General features: G+C 40.4%; 3 protein-coding genes across 8 annotated transcripts; 2 read left to right on the top strand and 1 right to left on the bottom strand.

The window, feature by feature from the left end:
• The first annotated feature begins 178 nt into the window (after positions 1–178).
• SRSF2 (serine and arginine rich splicing factor 2) lies at positions 179–4,619 on the top strand. Of its 4 annotated transcripts, none has more exons than XR_012481079.1 (4): positions 185–986; positions 1,484–1,794; positions 2,071–2,174; positions 2,757–4,619. XR_012481079.1 is itself a non-coding variant. In XM_074260215.1 (3 exons), the coding sequence occupies exons 1-2, from the start codon at positions 625–627 to the stop codon at positions 1,785–1,787; spliced, it is 630 nt and encodes a 209-aa protein (XP_074116316.1). In that variant the 5' UTR covers positions 179–624; the 3' UTR covers positions 1,788–1,794; positions 2,757–4,619. The 4 variants fall into 4 exon arrangements, 2 of the variants coding, with proteins under 2 accessions (XP_074116316.1, XP_074116315.1); XR_012481078.1 differs by lacking the exon at positions 2,071–2,174 and having other exon boundaries at positions 210–986; positions 2,757–2,851; positions 3,369–4,619; XM_074260215.1 differs by lacking the exon at positions 2,071–2,174 and having other exon boundaries at positions 179–950.
• METTL23 (methyltransferase 23, arginine) lies at positions 3,624–9,033 on the bottom strand. Of its 2 annotated transcripts, XM_074260211.1 has the most exons (6): positions 8,433–9,033; positions 7,876–7,997; positions 6,098–6,202; positions 5,088–5,325; positions 4,880–4,964; positions 3,624–4,586 (listed from the first exon to the last, which is right to left on the bottom strand). In XM_074260211.1, the coding sequence occupies exons 2-6, from the start codon at positions 7,993–7,995 to the stop codon at positions 4,421–4,423; spliced, it is 714 nt and encodes a 237-aa protein (XP_074116312.1). In that variant the 5' UTR covers positions 7,996–7,997; positions 8,433–9,033; the 3' UTR covers positions 3,624–4,420. The 2 variants fall into 2 exon arrangements, with proteins under 2 accessions (XP_074116312.1, XP_074116313.1); XM_074260212.1 differs by lacking the exons at positions 7,876–7,997; positions 8,433–9,033 and having other exon boundaries at positions 6,115–6,201.
• JMJD6 (jumonji domain containing 6, arginine demethylase and lysine hydroxylase) lies at positions 8,599–18,047 on the top strand. 2 transcript variants are annotated; one of them, XR_012481077.1, is made up of 7 exons: positions 8,599–8,882; positions 9,374–9,762; positions 11,179–11,465; positions 12,590–12,725; positions 14,031–14,169; positions 15,129–15,663; positions 17,774–18,047. XR_012481077.1 is itself a non-coding variant. In XM_074260210.1 (7 exons), the coding sequence occupies exons 1-7, from the start codon at positions 8,754–8,756 to the stop codon at positions 16,556–16,558; spliced, it is 1,245 nt and encodes a 414-aa protein (XP_074116311.1). In that variant the 5' UTR covers positions 8,599–8,753; the 3' UTR covers positions 16,559–18,047. The 2 variants fall into 2 exon arrangements, 1 of the variants encoding a protein (XP_074116311.1); XM_074260210.1 differs by having other exon boundaries at positions 15,129–15,256; positions 16,522–18,047.
• The last annotated feature ends 308 nt before the right edge of the window (positions 18,048–18,355 follow it).

Raw genomic sequence — 18,355 nt, 5'->3', positions numbered from 1 at the left:
GGGTGGGGCCGGGTGGGGCGGAGCCAAGAGTTAGTCCACACCCTTCTCTAATCCCTTCAGACTCCAATCCTATTAAAGGGGAAGGAACCTCCCGCGTCCAGTGGACTGCAGGAAAAGCGTCTGGCGGGCTCGGGAGGTCCCCTTCCCGCCAAGCTCACCCAGTCAGCGAACGACGCCCTCTGCAGGCGGGGCCTTAGCTCCTACGTCCAGGCCCTAGTGGGGGCGGGGAATCGAAGGGTTGTCGAGAGGAGATTGGGCTACACAGATTGGCCGAGGGGCGGAGCTAATGACTCAAGAGTTTTCATTTCCGGGTAGCGCTGTCGCCATTTTGTGAGGAGGGTGATAAACGGGCGCTGGATTGTAGTGCCCTGTTCAGTTACTTTTCAGGTGAGGGAGGAGGAAGGTCGTGCAACCATCTCGACGATCGTGAAGCCGGATCAAGCTCTTCTAAATCTCCTCCCACCGACCGAGCCGCAGGCCCCTGTGAAGAGAAAGGGTCACTGGAGCCTGCTAGTTGCGGCGAACCGTCGGGGTCGCTGCTACCGCCTCTAGCTGAGCGCGCGCGGGCCCTCCCAGGGCGTTGATTTCTCGGCGCGCAGCCTTCGGGCCGAGCCCTAGTCGGCCATGAGTTACGGGCGTCCTCCCCCAGACGTGGAGGGAATGACCTCCCTGAAGGTGGATAATCTGACTTATCGCACCTCGCCCGACACGCTGCGGCGAGTCTTTGAGAAGTATGGCCGGGTGGGCGATGTCTACATCCCCCGCGATCGCTACACTAAAGAGTCCCGTGGCTTTGCCTTCGTGCGCTTCCACGACAAGCGTGACGCGGAAGATGCTATGGACGCCATGGACGGCGCCGTGCTTGATGGCCGGGAGCTGCGGGTGCAAATGGCCCGCTATGGCCGCCCGCCCGACTCCCACCACAGCCGCCGAGGACCGCCGCCCCGCAGGTACGGGGGAGGCGGCTACGGACGTCGGAGCCGCAGGTAAAAGGGGGGCGGCAACTTTCAGGGGTTCTGGTTGGCAGAGAATGGAAGAGATGGTTAGGGTGGTGTGGCGAATGTGATTGTTTTAAAGTCTCCAGATAAGGATCGATTTTTATACCCTATTTTCCCTGAAATCGAGAGGGAGGGAAGCTGAAGGAACGAAAGGTGCTCCCTTGGGCCCAAGGAGCCACGTGGTGGTCTAAATGGTGGGGGCTAGAAGGGGGCACGTGGTCCCACCCTCCCCTCCCCCACAGTGGAGCCTTTTGTTCCCAATGTCTTGGGGCAAGATTCTGGACCCCTCGGGTTCCAGGGTGTAGCCAGGCCTGGTTTGTGAGGTGGGGAATAATGGCTCGGGGAGAAGGCTCCCCTCCCCCTTTAGACTAGGGAAATGGCGGCGCTTGGTGGGGTGAGATAATGGCGGCCTGGGCGGGAGCACGCGGGCGGGGCCGAACCAGCTATTTTCTAACCCTGCCTGTTATTCCTGTTTCTGCCTCTAGCCCGAGGCGGCGTCGCCGCAGCCGTTCCCGAAGCCGGAGTCGATCCAGGTCCCGAAGCCGATCTCGTTACAGCCGGTCCAAGTCTCGTTCTCGCACTCGATCCAGATCTCGATCTACCTCCAAGTCTAGGTCGGCCCGTAGATCCAAATCCAAGTCCTCGTCGGTCTCCAGATCCCGGTCCCGGTCCCGGTCCAGGTCCAGATCCAGAAGTCCTCCACCGGTGTCGAAGAGGGAATCAAAATCTAGATCTCGATCCAAGAGTCCCCCCAAGTCTCCTGAAGAGGAAGGAGCTGTTTCGTCTTAGGATCATGGTAATGTCTATAAGGATCCAAGGTTTATCTCCTAAACCGGGAGACACAGATTTACACTATAGCAATTAAGTGGGGTTTGGAGTAGTTCTTAAGCCAGTTGACCTGAAATAAACTTATGTTAGGAGTTCTACTTACTCTGCTATGGGAGTAGCCAGAGGTTTGCAGAAAGTTTATTTAGATATTAATGGCTGTTTGCTTAAACTGTTAAGAGACCTATTAATGAAAAGTGATTATTGTTGCTGTTTTTATCCAACATCTGCATTTTCCCCTTTAAAGCTGCGGTCTCCTGTTTGCTAAAAGAATATTGGCCAGTATTGCAGATTTTAACTGATTTGGCTGATCCTCCAGGGACCAGTTTCTGTGGGCGTGTGTTGGAGCAGGTTTGTCTTTAAAAAGTTAAAGATGCACTATCCTTTAAAAGAACATTCAGTTCATCAGTTGGTATGTGATAACAGGGAATTTGGATTGGCCAAAAATTTAAGCACCAAATTTTGGGGGAAAAATAAATTTTATACAGGGTGGGAAAGGATAGTGTGTCTTTAACTCCTCAAATTATTTGGTCCTGTTTTTAAAAGTAAAGGGGCCTGAGTAGGTCAGATTTAAAAGCTAAGTGTTCATTAAGTAACTTAAGGATATTTCTCCCACATGTGCAAAATAACAGCTAATTGATAATGAACTGGGTTCAAGGTAAAAATGGTTTGAATACAGCCTTTTTTCGTATTTTCATTTTTGATTCATGGTCAAGGAAGTTTAAACGAGGCTTTAAATTTATGCTGATAGCTTAAACTCAAATTAGGCTTTAGGCTATATGGGTGGGTGTGTAGAGCATTATAACTTTGCACAATTTCACTAAATTTTTTAGTGAGGCCATCAAGCATAACCAGGAATTTGGCCTGAAGTTAACCACATACTGGGGGTGTTTGTATGGAAAGTTGGCTGAATTTCTTTCTTTTCAAACCTAGATACCGCAGAAAGCAACATAATGGATGACTTGGGGGGAAAGACCACATTCAGTCCATTGAAGAGTCCCTGGAACAAGCAACTGGCTATTGAAAAGGTTATTTTGTAACATTTTGTCTAACTTTTTAACTTGTTTTAAGCTGCCTCAGATGGCAAACTTCATTTTATGTGCCCTTTTGTTGCTGTTATTCAAATTTCTTGTAATTTAGTGAAGTGAACGACTACAGATTTCATTATTGGCTTTGGATATTTGAGGTAAATTTTCATTTTTGTTTATATAGTGCTGATTTTTTTTTTGTTTGTTTGAAATTAAACAGACTCCCTTAACCTAATTTGTGGCCTCCTGAGTTTTGAGGAAACATGCAGCCATTACATGCTGAATAGCCTAATGCTATCAAGAGAAGTTAACTCAACATTGCCTTCATTTCTTTAAAAAAAAAATTCCAACAAAACTTGGTAGATTTGTTTGTAAAATACTAACTACTTTCAGATGCTAAGTAGTATCTGAACCCAAATTTGTATAAGACTTTTCAGGTGACAAGACTTAATTTTTGAAAGGATTCTTTTACCAAACACAATTCTAATCTCTTCTCTTATGTATTTTTGTGCACTAGGCGCAGTTGTGTAGCAGTTGAGTAATGCTGGTTAGCTGTTAAGGTGGCGTGTTGCAGTGCAGAGTGCTTGGCTGTTTCCTGTTTTCTCCTGATTGCTCCTGTGTAAAGATGCCTTGTCGTGCAGAAACAAATGGCTGTCCAGTTTATTAAAATGCCTGACAACTGCACTTCCAGTCACCCGGGCCTTGCATATAAATTACGGAGCATACAGTGAGCACATCTAGCTGATGATAAACACACCTTATTTTTTTCTTCCCCCCCCCCCAAAAAAAAAATGGTAAATCTGATCATCTTCATGTATGAACTTGGCATATGAAAAATGTAACATTAAGGAAATCATTCCTTTGTAAGTACTGATAACATGGTGTATCTTATTTGCTTATGATATTCTGTATTATAACCACTGTTTTCTGTAGTTTACAATTAAAACATTTTTCTTGATGTTAGCTTTTCTCTAAACTCAATGTCTTGGTCTTAATTTTTTTTTTAAGTTTGAAAGACCTATGCAACTAACCTGTGAATGTCATTATTGACTGTACTAAAGTAAAATAATTTTTTTCCAACTGAACTTTTTTCTCCCCCTTATGTTAAAATCGGGTATTTACTGCCAAATTGGCACATACCCAAGTAGTTACTAAAACCAAGGTACCAAAGTAGCCAATCAACAGCTCCTGCATTGGCCATTTTGTATTTTTCACCTATTAAAAGGGTGAAAGTCACCAAGTACTTAACCTCTTGGGACTAAGTAAAATTTATTATGGTAGTTGCATGCTTTGGTTTACACTAAAGCTTTATTTTATCCGAGCCAAGTGAATAAACATAAATATGGTTAGGAAATTAGGGTTTGTTTTTTTTATTTTTTTCCTTTTTTTCCTTTTTTTTTTTTTTTTTTATTTTTTCTTTTTTAGTACTCTGCAAATTTTTATTCCTGGTTCCTATTGAGAAGGGTGGGCTTGTTAGTGGCTTTACTATGCAGCAAGCACACTAAACAGAATTGTGATATTGTTCAAAAGAAGCATATAGGACTTATTTGCTGGAGATATAGGAACACTTCAGAGGACATTCTTTGCCAAAGAAATGATCATCATTTCAACAGTATGTCTTCCTGGAAGGGCAGATTCTGCTAGATGTTCTTTGTCGGCACCAAAAGACTCCAGAGGAATATGGATACATTGCAGCTCCCACTTGTAGAGCAAAGCTTCAAGTGAACACTCAGCACTAAAGAAAATAAAGATTTTTCTTAACAATGCAGTTGGCTTTCCCCTTCAATCATTAATTTTTGCTTAACTATGTCAAAACTAACAATTTGTTTATAAAGTTTGGGAATGCTTTACTTTTATATTTAGAATATTGCCTAGTTTGTACAGTAATATTTAGATGCCAAGTTGCTTTCTGTGCTAGTAACTCTAAAGAACAGCTCTTTACTCTTATTAAATTCTTAAAAGTAGCCAGAATGTACAGAACAAGATGAATAATGGTAATGGGTGCAAGATATTTTCCAGCTTGGTTACCTTCGAACTTGGTAAGTAGTCCACAACTGAACACGAGGGTTCCTTTGTATTAGGTAGTACACTGTAGTTAAAATATCTTCAAAGTCTGTAGGAACAATTTAGTGAATAAAGGTTTTGCTTTTTCTATTATCAAACTTGCCTTTAAGTTAATAACTGGAAAATCTTTAAAGGAAGTTTAAAAATTAATTCCTAAAATCATTAAACTTACCTTCTGGGTCAAAAAATACATCAGAGGCCAGAATGATATCCAAAGCAGGGAGAGCCAATAGTTCTGGAGAGATTTGACCCCAGGTGAGCCCAATGATACTTATCTTGGGCAAGTCATTCATCCAGCAACTTTGCCGACAATTTTCTATACAATGAGGCAGCTCAGAGCTGTCAGACAATATTACTTCAGCACCGCATTTGGCAGCCACTATGCCAGGGAGACTTACCCCTGCTCCAATCTAAAATAAAGCATTTAGAAAGTGATGTGAAAAATCAGATATTGTACTGTGCTCAGGAAGTTGGTGTCATTTGAAATTCTTGAGGAACCTATTAAAGCCCTTTTTACAGTTTAACTCATCTGTAATAAATTATACCAAGCAATTTTGCCATCTGTCACTAGATGAGTAGACCTGCATATCTATAGCCAGGATTTTGGTGGGTTGTTGGTACAAAGGCTGTCCAGGCCCACACAGTAGACTTGAGGAAATTCAGAAGCTTTCTGGAGTTTACCAACTGCTTCACAAGTGTTAGTACCTGGCATTAAACTGTCATAATCTTAATGCTTCACATTTCCAAATTCACAGGACAAGATACATGTGGAATATGAAGGCAGGAAACCCTAGAAGAGTTCTTTGCAAATTGCAAAAAGAAATGAATGTAAAAGTTCATTTTCAGGAGAAATGTCAAATTGAAGATGATAATTGGCAAGATTTTTAAGGAGACCTTAGTGTTATGGAAATACCTTAAAAGATTTTATTTGGGACATGAAGCAAGTCTTATAGGATAATAAAGCCTGCTATTCAAACAAAAGGTCAAATGACAAGCTCCTGATTCACAAAGGCCACATCTGGTGTGTGATTCTGTCTGGGTCTTTTTGCCTTCAAGGAGCTCAGGCTCTATCAGACCATTACATAAACAAACATTTTTCTGGAGGAATTAGGAAATTGCTCTTAAGCAATTATTAGCTCTTAAGCTGGTCATTTGAGATTTTAAGACCTGATCAACTTTTACCTCTAATATGGCTTTGCCAGTGAGATTCCTTCTGTGATGCCAAATGTACTGAGCCAAGACAACAGCACAGGGCCAGACGTACATACCATATTGGAAATGCAAAACCTGAAATAAAAGTATTCTCACTGATTATAAGATCCAGTTGCTGCAAAACTACCATGTGACCCAACTCAATGTTGTACATCTCACTTAAAGGGGAGTAACTCAAAAGATGGTCAGTGTAATAGTGGGAAGAATTTCTCTTAAAAGTATGTGACCTTAGCCTGTTCACTTGGTAGCAAATTCTATTATTTTTAATAGAAAACTGGGCCAAGAAGTGGGAAGATCTAAGCTGTGTGACTCAGCAGCAAAGGTACACATTGAATTTGGGTTCTAAGTAAAAATCCAGCATTTCCTTTTACTATACATCTTAGTTTGGAGAAGCAACTTGGCTATATGTTATGTGTACATCTTGAACTTTCTGTTACTCATCTTAAAAAATGGTTTGCTACATGCTAACAAGTAATGCTTTTAATATTTAAAAAAATATTTTCCCCACAACCTTGCAAGATTAGGTAGTGCAAATATCTAATGGGCAGCTAGATGGAACAGGAGCGGAAGCTGGATTGAAGGAAAACGAGTTAAATGTGACCAAGCATCATCCTGGACAAATTAGCTTTTGTCTTCAGTTTCCTCCACCATAAAATTGGGATAATAAGATTGTGAGAATAAGATGGTAAAGTATTTTGCAAACCTCCAAAAAACTCTAAGCTGCAGGTGTAGGGCAGACAAAATGGAAACAATTCATTATCCTAGAAATGGAGTAGATTGGGACTAAAATTAGGATTAATTCAGTGAACAACTGAACAAAATTTGGGGAAGAGTAGCTGAGGATAGGCTTCATGTACAAGGTGGCACGGAGTAGCTTTAAAGAAGTGCATTTCAGATACGGAGCTGGGATGAGGGAATCAAGGCTCAGGAAAGGATTCTGTTGTGCCAGTTTTCTTTTTATCCAGACTCGGTTTCCCTAATTGTCCTGACTCAGTTTTCCTGACTTGTTATGCCTCAATTGTTCTTCTCAATCCTGCAAAAACATCCCTCCCTCTTAATTATCAGGATATTTGTTAAGGATAAAAGATATATTTTAGAATATAAGAGAATAGAATCTCCCCATCCCAATCTATCAGAATATCATACCCGTCTTTCAAGATGACTCTCCAGGGTGCCTCCCTCCATTGTCATCTCTGGTGCCTTCCCCCCCCACCCTGACTGTGCCCCTGCCTCAGTCTACCCCCAGTATCTGAGCCATGTGTATATGTCATTGAGAACTCAGATCATTTGTTGGACTCTCGGAGCTGATAGTCTCATTCAGTCCTGGGACCAAACCATGGATTCATTTGGTCCCAATAAATGCTTTCAAATAAAGCATTAAATACTCTCTAATCTCTATCTTGCCTTAGTTTCTCCAGCATTGCAATTCAAACCCGGCCCTGCCACTCCACTTTCCACTACACTGCATGAGACACAGAGATGAACTTGTTGCTAGAGCTCTAAACTGCCCCACCAAAAATGTACTCATCCACACAACCATATTCCTACCAATAAAAGGATTCCCAGAGAACTGTGGCTCAGCCTAATTCAGGAAAGCAGTCCAGCTGGATTCCAATTGTCCCCCAGCCCAAGTAATATGTCACAGGGATAGGGAAAGTTCCCCTGAAGGACCCTTTATTTATTGAATATAAAGCCCTGACTTCCTCCCTAACCCATCTTCCCTCTAAAAGTCTCACCATCCTACCCACCTGGGGAATATGGACCTCCAGCACCGCCCTTTTCTCTCTGGGTCCTGGGTCCTCTGAGAACTGGAACCGCTGGGCCCTGATCACAGGTTCTTCCAGGGATGTAGCCTCCGGATGAGCCATATCTGAGGCACCCAAGGTAAAGCCAATACTTCATTAAGTGTGCGTGGATAACCCTGAAGCACTGAAAGTGGGCAGAGACCCAATAACCCAGATGGAACCCTAAATGTAAAATTTGTTAACACGTGGCTAAGGCTCCCACGTGTCGGCTACTTCCTCACCCCACCCCCCCACCCCGAAAATCTCTTTGGGCCCAAATCTCTTTGTATCTCAGCCCTCTTAGCAATTAATGTGTTAAAAAGACAAGAACATGCTGACAGAGCGGCAAATAGAGCAAATCTAGAGTAAATCAACTGAACAACGATAGAGAGATCATCGGAAATGTAAAAAAAAAAAAAAGATGTCGAGCGGAAACAGATTGCTAAAACCGGAAGCAAGATCGAGGGGCAGCTATAGCAGGCCAGTTTCAGGCCTTAGCCTGTTGTCTCTTTCAATTTGACCTTCTCAATATGGCGATGGACTCAAGGGTCAGAGGGCGTGGCTGAAAATCTCCAAGGCCAATGAGCGGCTTCCTAGGATTGATGGGTGGTGCCGGAGGAACTTCTTTGGCCAATCCGACGCTCGGAATAGGGGAAGTGCAAGTGAACTGAATTTTCTGGAAGGTACATTTAAAGGAGCCGGTAGAAAAGGAGAGGTAGTGCGGGCGCTGTACCTCCTTGCTCCTTATCCCGTTGTTCAGGAAAGGGGGCGGATCGCGGAGCCTCCTGGAGCTTGTCGAGTGTAGCTGAGACAGGGGAGGACTGGTCGGGGCCTCCTGCAGAATGAACCACAAAAGCAAGAAGCGGATTCGGGAGGCGAAGCGCAGCGCGCGGCCGGAGCTGAAAGACTCCTTAGACTGGACCCGGCACAACTACTTCGAGAGCTTTTCGCTGAACCCCGCCACGGTAGTGGTGAGTGTGGTCGGGGTCTCCGGGGAGGTGGAGAGGTCCGCAGCTGCCCAAAGCCCCCACTCTGGGTCTGGGGCGGAACCTGCTTGGCCGAGCCGGAAGGCCTCTGATTGAAGTCCTCTCTGGGACCGCGAAGCTCGGAGCCGGACCCGCCGGGCCCGTGCCCCGGGAGCTTGAGGAGGAGCAGGCCGAGGAGGACGTCACCTTCCCGCCGGATAGTTTGGCCGCGAGGGGAGGGGTCTGACCCCGCTGACAGATTGCTTTACCCCACGTGGGAAGGAGCCCTGATGCTAGGGGCAGCCACTGCGAGGGTGGAGGGGCGGGGGAGCTAGGATACCCCGGTAGTTGGGCTTGACCCCAGGATCTGAGAAAGAAACGGGGAGTGTTTCTACCCACCCAAGTCTCTTGGATAATCGGCCCCTGGGGGATACTCGCATTTTCTAACCCCCCCTCCCCCCATTGCTTAACCGCATTGTCTGTTATAACGTTTTCAGGATAACGTGGAAAGAGTAGATGCTTTGCTGCTTTCTGTAGAGGAATTTGTGGAGCGCTACGAAAGGCCCTACAAGCCTGTCGTTCTGCTGAAAGCCCAGGAGGGTTGGTCTGCCCAAGAAAAATGGACTCTAGAGCGCCTGAAACGTAAATACAGGAACCAAAAGTTCAAATGTGGGGAGGATAATGATGGCTATTCCGTGAAGATGAAGATGAAGTACTACATTGAATACATGGAGAGCACCCGAGACGATAGTCCTCTTTACATCTTTGATAGCAGCTATGGGGAGCACCCCAAGAGGAAAAAACTTTTGGAGGATTATAAGGTTCCCAAATTTTTCACAGATGACCTGTTCCAGTATGCAGGAGAAAAGCGCAGACCACCTTACAGGTAGACTCTCCAGTTTTAAATATACCAGTAGATTTTGTTGGGTGACTAAAATTTTATTACAGCCATAGTTTTTCATAGTTGCCAGGAGCATGATTTAGCCATTTTCAACCCATTACCAGAACAATTGACAAGCATCAGTATTGACCAGGCTTCAATCAGTCTTCTATTTATCTTGCCTACACCCAAACAGGTAAATTAACTGCTAAGTATACTAGCCACCATGGTAGAAAGAAAGCTAATAATAAAGTTTCAAGGGAATAATTGGAATGATTATTTCAACTTGACTGACTTAAGTGGTTCATCAAACATTTATTAAGGGCTTTCCAGTATACAACTCTTTCAGTAGTGGGGTGTTTTTTGTTTTGTTTTGGGTGACAGAAGGAAAGAATCTGCAGTAGGGAAAGTAGAGAATGGGCATTTTACCTTAAGTTACTCTAGTCCACTTTTCTCCTTTTTACTGTTAAGGAAGTTGGCACTCTGATAGGTTGAGTTATTTGCCATCACAAAAGCAGTAAGAACCAGAATTTGAAGCAGGAAATCTGAATTTGTTTTAGTGTATAATTTTCTTCAATTTATGACTAGAGATTTACCTATGGGGAGGGAGTTTTTTCCAAAAGAAAATTCTTTCCTTGTTTAGTCACATGTTATTTTCAATAACTAGGGACAGACCATATATCAAAGCCTTAAGAATCTCTGGATAACCACTCTTTTCACAATATTTAAAACCTTCTTTGTAGAAGTGAGGTATCTTCAGCATTATTCCAGAAGAGAGGTAGAGATTTTGTCTATGGGTTGGTTCCAAAACTGTCTTTGACTGGAAATATAGGTTAAATTAAACCCTTGTGCATCTGGGGTAGTCATTTAGCCTCTCAATGCCTTAGGCAATTGTAAAATAGTAAATTGCTGAGAAAATCCTGGTCTATAGGATTGGCAATGTTTTCCCTTTAACATCAGTGTCTGAAAGTTCTTTAACCTTGACATAATGCTTAGGAATGATTTAATTTAAATTAGCTGAGTATTCTTTGTTTTATAGACTTTGGTTAAGTAACATGCTTTGTTCTAACCAGGCATTCTTTCTTCTAAGCATAACCTGTTGTGTAATTTTTGTATCTTTTGTTTTCCCTCTGGATTGTAAGCTTCTTGATTAACTCCTTTTCCTTAGTGCCTTGATAACCATTAGCATTTAAGTATTTGAATTGATCTCTGTTGCTGAAAAGAGAGAGAGCTCTTAACACTCTTCCAGTGTTGTAGGTTTTTGGCAAAATTTGAACAACATACTACAGTAAATAGTGCTTCTAACTTAGGTTTGAAAAACTTCTTGATCTTAAAATACTTTGTGTATATGAAGATGTTGAAGAATTATAATTTTTACACACTACTCATATTTAGATGGTTTTTTTCCCCCCTTTATTATAGGTGGTTTGTGATGGGGCCGCCACGATCTGGAACGGGAATTCATATTGATCCCTTGGGTACCAGTGCATGGAATGCCTTAGTACAAGGACACAAACGATGGTGCCTCTTTCCTACCAGTACTCCCAGGGAACTTATAAAGGTGACTCGTGATGAAGGTGGAAATCAGCAAGATGAAGCTATTACGTGGTTCAATACCATTTATCCCCGAACACAACTTCCAACTTGGCCACCAGAATTTAAACCCTTAGAAATCTTACAGAAACCAGGAGAGACTGTCTTTGTCCCAGGTATGAATAGACTAATTAAAAAAAAAAGATACCAGAGATTCATCACATTTAAATTAAGCAAATTAAAACAAAAGTTAAACAAATGTCCCCATACACCTATAATGTAAATCAAATAACGAATTGACTTAGCGTCCATTTTTGAAAATATGGGGCAATTTAACTCTGTTCTAGGAATCAAATACTAGTTTAGCTAAATTTAGAGAGACATCATTTAACATAGAATGTGATTTCCTTGATGGAAAATAGGAAAGACAACTTTTCTATTTTTATTCCAGTAATTTGTACATATTAAGTACTTAATACATGCCTTTTAAAATATTATCAAACAATCATTTTCAAAACCTGCTGTGGATTTTTATGTGTAAGATATACCAATATACCTATATCAGGGAGCTCTTTGATGGTTACTACACAAACACTTATAGCCAAACTGATTTGTCTTACAAGTATTTATTAAATGCTTATTTTATGTACTAGCAACATATGGAACTTTACTAGATCCTAAGCATGAGAAGACAAAAGTCCTTAAGCTTAATTCCTATAGGAGAGGATGCAACATATAAATAAATATATATTTGGTAATTTGAGGAGAGTGCAACCATGGACCCAGAAATCAGGAAAGACCTTTTATAGTAGAAAGTAACACATGATCTAGCTGTAGGGAAATGTGGGATTCTTAAAAAAGTAGAAATCTGAGATTGAATTGGGACAATTTCTGCAAAAATAGAAGATGCATTACAGAGAAATGACTGAGCTGTGTTTATTGAAAACAGTTATTTGTGAACAATTTCTTGGAAGAGGGACAGGCAAGAAAAGACCAGGATATTTTTTAAAAAATATTTTCAAATCACTTTAGGAAATTTCAGTTCTTGAAACATAAGGAGCATTGCTAAGATGTCTTAAATATGGCACAAAGACTTAGTTAACTTTAACCATCTAAAATTGACATATTTAGGGAATCCTTTTCAGGATGATTTTTAATCACTGTTTTATCACATCATTTTATGAATAAAGTTCTGAAGCTATGCAGCAAATCAAAGAGGTTCTGACATAAAAGTGTCTTTGATGTTCTAGTTAATGTGACATCTCCATTTAATGGGTGGACAATGTTTTTTGAATTTCAGGAGGTTGGTGGCATGTTGTTCTCAACCTTGACACTACTATTGCCATCACCCAAAACTTTGCCAGCAGCACTAATTTTCCTGTTGTGTGGCACAAGACAGTAAGAGGAAGACCAAAGTTATCAAGGAAGTGGTACAGGTGAGAAGTGTCAGATTTTTCTTCTTGCCATGAACACATCTCTACAGAAAACTAAACAGAAAAAGCCCAGATTTCTGTCCTCATTGCTGAAGCAAAATACATTTTTACATCTAAAATAAGTACAGTGGGAACAGTGGGACTACAAGAAAAGTATTTGGGGTTGAAGAGATTGGGTCAAAATCAGACATCTGATTAGATTTTTTTGTGCATGCTTAGGATTAGGAATTATTTTGTTATTTTGTTTTCATTTTATTTTTAAATTATAACTGGGAAAATGAGCTTTATTAGTTTTTTTGGGGTTTTTGTGTGTGTGTTTTTTGTTTTTGTTTTTGTTTTTGTTTTTGTTTTTTTTAATTGCCAAGAAGCATTATTCCCATTTGAACTATTGCCTTCAATTCTTGTGGGGTGACTGCCCTGGAGACTTAGCTCCTCTATTTATCCACAGAACAGATACAGCACGGGCAGCGGCAGTGCAAGCCACCCCCGTGCCACTGTGTCCCAACCCTGACCTGGAGGGACCAGCACTCGGGGTAAGAGGGGGATTCTGGCTCACTCAGCCCTCAGCTTCCCTGCTGAGGTGGCCAGCAAGGGTGGTGGCTTTTGTTGTTCTTCCTTGGATTCTTGGGTAACTCAGAGGGCTGAGACCCATTGATTCTGTTCATTTAGGCCACTGCAAGGTGTGATGTGGGCTATCTAGAAGCCCTGCAAAAAGAATGGGATTTTTGCCATCCACTAATGTGGATATCAGAACAACTTTTCTGAAGATAGGTGGCTTTCTTTAATATCTGAGCTTTCTGAGCCCTTGTTTAGTTATTTATCATTTTCTAAACCATAACCCTCTCATTAAAAGGAAGGATACCAATCTGCCACAAATAACTCCTTTCTCTTGTATGGCTAATTTTCCCCATTCACAATTGAATTTAACTAAATCAGTGTCAGGCTTTTAAATGCTGTGCTGTGGAAACATGACTATTATTAAAATGTCCAGGAAACCTAATTTCCCTGTGCTTCTTGTTTTCTTCTTTAATGCCAAAAAACTTCCTCCAAATATAGTTTATTTAGCTCTTTTCCCTACAATGCAATGTAGTGGTGTGTATAGCTGTGTATAGCAATTTCAAAAAAAGCATAAATTTTTGGGCCCAACTTGTACTTTGGTATGTGACTTCACCACTATCAAAAAATTCCCTCTGAAATAGAGGTATTCCTCGGTTCAAGGCATCTAAATCTCAACTCTTAACTCTGCATCCTTGTTTGTCATCATTGCTCTTCATTAAAATCACACATACTTGGTCTCTCATCTCTTAGGATTTTGAAGCAAGAACACCCTGAGCTGGCAGTACTTGCTGATTCTGTTGATCTCCAAGAGTCCACAGGCATTGCCTCTGACAGTTCTAGTGACTCCTCTAGTTCTTCCAGCTCTAGCTCATCCGATTCTGATTCTGAGGTAAGGCTTACCCAGAAACCTGCTGTGATGATTGCTTGGGCTATGGGGCTTGGTCAGAAGAGGATATCTTGTACTTTCTCTTAGCTAAGATATTTTGGAGAAGTTCATAGAATTGGATCTTTGTCTAATTGCAGTAGGTTTCTGGAATGAATGCCTTCATCAAGGTGTTATCTATAGACTCATATTTGTGTTTTATGTAGAGATTTCTGATTTTTTGTGTCACTGAGTAATCTACTTAATATTTTTTTCTTTTTAAGATAAAATTAAAAATCCAGATTTCATGTTAGTGGTTTTGCTTTTGCTTCCTTTGCCTAAAATTATGGAGTTTCCCCTTTGTAATTGATTGTATAAATGTAGAATTGATGTATATAAGATGTATAAAGATGTATAAATTACAGATCAAATTTTACTTAAATTCTTGTACATTCTGATCTGCTCATGATATGAGATTAAATTGAGTTTTCAAGGTTCCTGCCAGAAGAGCATGGAAGGTTGAAGGGAAGGGAGGAGTTAGGGTTCTCATTTTCCCATAAGCCCTCCCAAAAATCTGGAATATAATGCTAATACTTATTGTATCTTTCGCTCAAAAGACTAGCTTAGCTAAATTTAGGGAGGTATATCACTGAAAAGTTTACTCCTTAGTTTTTGGTCTTTTGTTGTAGAAGGGCTGGAGGGGAGTGGCACAGCAATTTAGGGAGCAATAAATAGCTTACTATTGAATAATGAGTTAAAATGTTCATTGATAAGAGTATCTCTGCTGACATCTCTTTTTTAAAATATTGAAATGTACTTATTCATATAGGACAAAGGGAAATTTAGATGGAGGGTAATTGTAAACCTTCTGAAATTTTTTTACTGTGTAAAAAGTGATTTGCACAGGAGGAGATTGGCATTGGAGGAGCTTAGTGAAAAGATTGAATGTACCATATTGAATTTGTTTTTTTCGCTTTCAATTTAAGTGTGAATCTGGCTCTGAAGCTGATGGGACAGTACATAGGAGGAAAAAGCGGAGGACCTGCAATATGATGGGCAATGGTGATGCCACCTCTCAGGATGATTGTGTGAGCAAAGAGCGAAGCTCCTCCAGGTGACCAAGGGGGATTGCTGTTCATTTTAAAGGACATGCTCACACTGAGCTGACAGGGTGAGGTAGGGAGTCCCATTGGATTCTGCAGATGAGTTGAGTGACAAAGAATGCCAGACAACGAGAACTGTCCTCAAATGTGAATCCATTTGCTTGCCAGTTGATTTAAATGGCCTTCTTCTCCACCAAATCAAATTAACTTGGTTTGTTCTACAAAAGAAGCTAAGAATCGCTGTCTGAATGGTGCCAAGAAAAACATTTGCATTATTTAATAAAAATGGAATCCGTTTTATAACTTTGAAATGTTTCTTGCCTTTAGTCTATCAGAACCTTCCCCTGGTGCTCTTTTGTCATGGTACTGGAGGAATGTTGACTTGATTTGTCCTCCCTTCTGCTGCTGGAATTTACAAGTCCCTTATTACTTATGGAAAGAAACCAGGCAAATGAGGGATTGGGGAAGTTTCTCACTTTGGCTGCTCTACTGCTATCTTAACATCCCCCTCCTCCCTTCGCAATACCTTGTCTGCCAGCAGCAATATCAGCTGTTTCATATGAGAAAAGAAGCAGTTCACAGTCTTCAGACCTTTAATTATGTAAAGTCATAATTTGAAATAAAATGATTTTTTCTTTGTATATCATGGAAATACTAAAGTCCTTTTCCTCCAGTGCAGCTCAAAATATGCTGATGTTAAAAGTCATTCTTGGGAGTTTTGGAAGGATTGGGAAGCAAGTTAAAGTCAGAGTGTTTTGTTTCTAAATGTCTATAGCTTTTGTCACTGAAATGCTTTTTGCCAGTGAGATCTTTGCCATCTTGTTTTATTTTTTTCCCCCTAAATTAAACACTCTAAGGACCACACATTTATCTTATTTTCCTTTGGCTGGAACTCCATGAGAAAGTTGGCCTTTTAAAAATTAGGTGAAAATTTATCATGATAAGTCTCTTCAGTCAGCCTAGCCACTTATAAACTTATTTTGTCGTAATCAAAAATTAATTGCATAGCTGTCCCTTTTGTAATCTTATACCTCTTCTTTCCTATCTTTATTATGCTTTGAGCCATGCAAAAATTGTAATTAATTTATTATTTTGAGCACTTTATTATATTTATTGATTTATAATGTTAGTCCCATGTCCCAATCCAGACTTTTACCTAATTTTAATCTAAGCTTTTACCTATGATTTAGGGTATTCTGTAATTAGCATCTCTTTTAGCTTTTCTCAAACTGTGTTGTCAACATACTGATTTAGGCAGTTGTACTTTCCTTGGCAGGATTAGGGAAACTTTTGGAGGCTGTGCTCATCCCTGAGCAGTAATGAGACTCATCTAGAGGTGACTGCAGTGTTAGTAGCCACCCAATCCGGTTTTCACCTCCTCTGCTTCTACCTACTCCTTAATCTTTGAATCTGGACAGCTCATTTCTGGTCCAAGCTTGTGTCTTCCATCAAATGCTGCTTAAAGGGTGAGAAAATCTAAGAAAAGATTAAGAAACCTAAAAGCTTCATGATTTCTCAAGATTTAATATGGTATGGGGTAAGAAGGTTCAATACTTTTTTTTCCCATTACTTAAGGAGGATAAAAATGATTTGTTTAAAGACAGATAGGGCTGCTATTGCCTCATTTTACAGTTTTTATATTTAATCATGTATCAGTAAGGAAACTTCTTGACTGTTAGTGAAGGTAACTAGAGATAACCACTTTTCAGGTAAAGTTGACTATGATTATTGAATGAATAAATTTCTTTTCGAGAAAGGATTTTTGTTAATTTACTGAATCACAGATAGAGATCAGGCCAACAAAATTTTGTTCCATCTTTAGTAACATTTTAACCCTTCTGCCAAAAAATCCCATGTTTATATGAGCTGGATTCTGACTATTTTTCCATTTGATGCTTCAAGTATTTTGGAGAACATTTTCATACAGTTGCAATGCAACACCAACATGTTACTTTAGAACTGACCATCAGGTTCCATCTTTCCCTTCTGCTGATTCATCCATTTGCCTTAACCTGTCCTCTGTGTGTGTAAAAATAGTGTAAGAAATGAGGAAGGGAGAATGAGGCAATAAAAGGAGCCATTTGCCCCAATAATAGCTACTCTACGTATTAATGTAAGAATTTTCATTTTGAAATAATATCTGTTCACAAAAATGTTTCCAATTGTCAGTGGAGTTTTTCTATATGTGTTGGCATTATCTGCTTTCATAAAAAAAGTTTTGAAGAGTTTGAAGGCTTTTCAGCACTTGGGAACTAGTTGGTAAATACACTGTAAAATACTAGATTGTAATTGTCTTAATTACTTTTGGACTTTTTGGAATTATTATTGGACCACTGGCTTTATGCTGAGGATGATCATCTTTTCCTTTGTAAGCTTGGTTCTTTTGTAATAGAGCTTTTTGATGAACAGTTTCTGAAGCAGGGATGGATTCCAGTGGATACTGTTTCATGTTGAGAAATGAGGGAATTGATATGTCATCCTTCAAGCTGCATTGTACCTGAGCTCCAAGCCACAGTGTGCTCCTGCAGTCCCTTCTGGTTACATGGAATATACTGCAATATCCAGGGATGTCAACTATGAATGTTTGTGGATGGAGTAACTCATTGGGCATTTAAACTGACTTTGTATTTAATATCTGATAATGCTTTAATATTCCATAAACAGTACCTTGTTTCCACATTTCTAGTTGTTGGATTTGCCTTTTTAAATCCCTTCCATTTAATTGCCTACCAACTAAATATCCATCTGCACTTATTTAAAAATAAAAGTTGATTATCAGTAAATAAAAAACTTTGCCACCAGCAGAGGTAATGTTCTTCTATTAGTTTGTTATACAACTTGAAATTTCTTTCATTATGTTTACCATATGTTTAGCATAGGCCATCTAATTGTTATCTTGAAAATAGAGACCAGTGAACTTGAGAAAATGGAGTGTAAGATTTTGTAAACATTGGAAGGCAAGGGAAGGAAAAAGTTCAATTGGACTGAGTAGGATGCTTCAGTGAGCTTCCAGTTAAAGAACAGCACAAAGCTAACAGGATTCCTTCATGTTTTGAAGTCCCAAAGATTTACTTCTCTCTAAGAAAAGTTGTTGAATTTAAGACATTTAT

The sequence above is a fragment of the Sminthopsis crassicaudata genome, chromosome 4 (assembly GCF_048593235.1).
Source record: "Sminthopsis crassicaudata isolate SCR6 chromosome 4, ASM4859323v1, whole genome shotgun sequence".
NCBI classification, from domain to species: Eukaryota; Metazoa; Chordata; class Mammalia; order Dasyuromorphia; family Dasyuridae; genus Sminthopsis; species Sminthopsis crassicaudata.
This window is presented reverse-complemented; position numbering and strand designations above follow the sequence as displayed.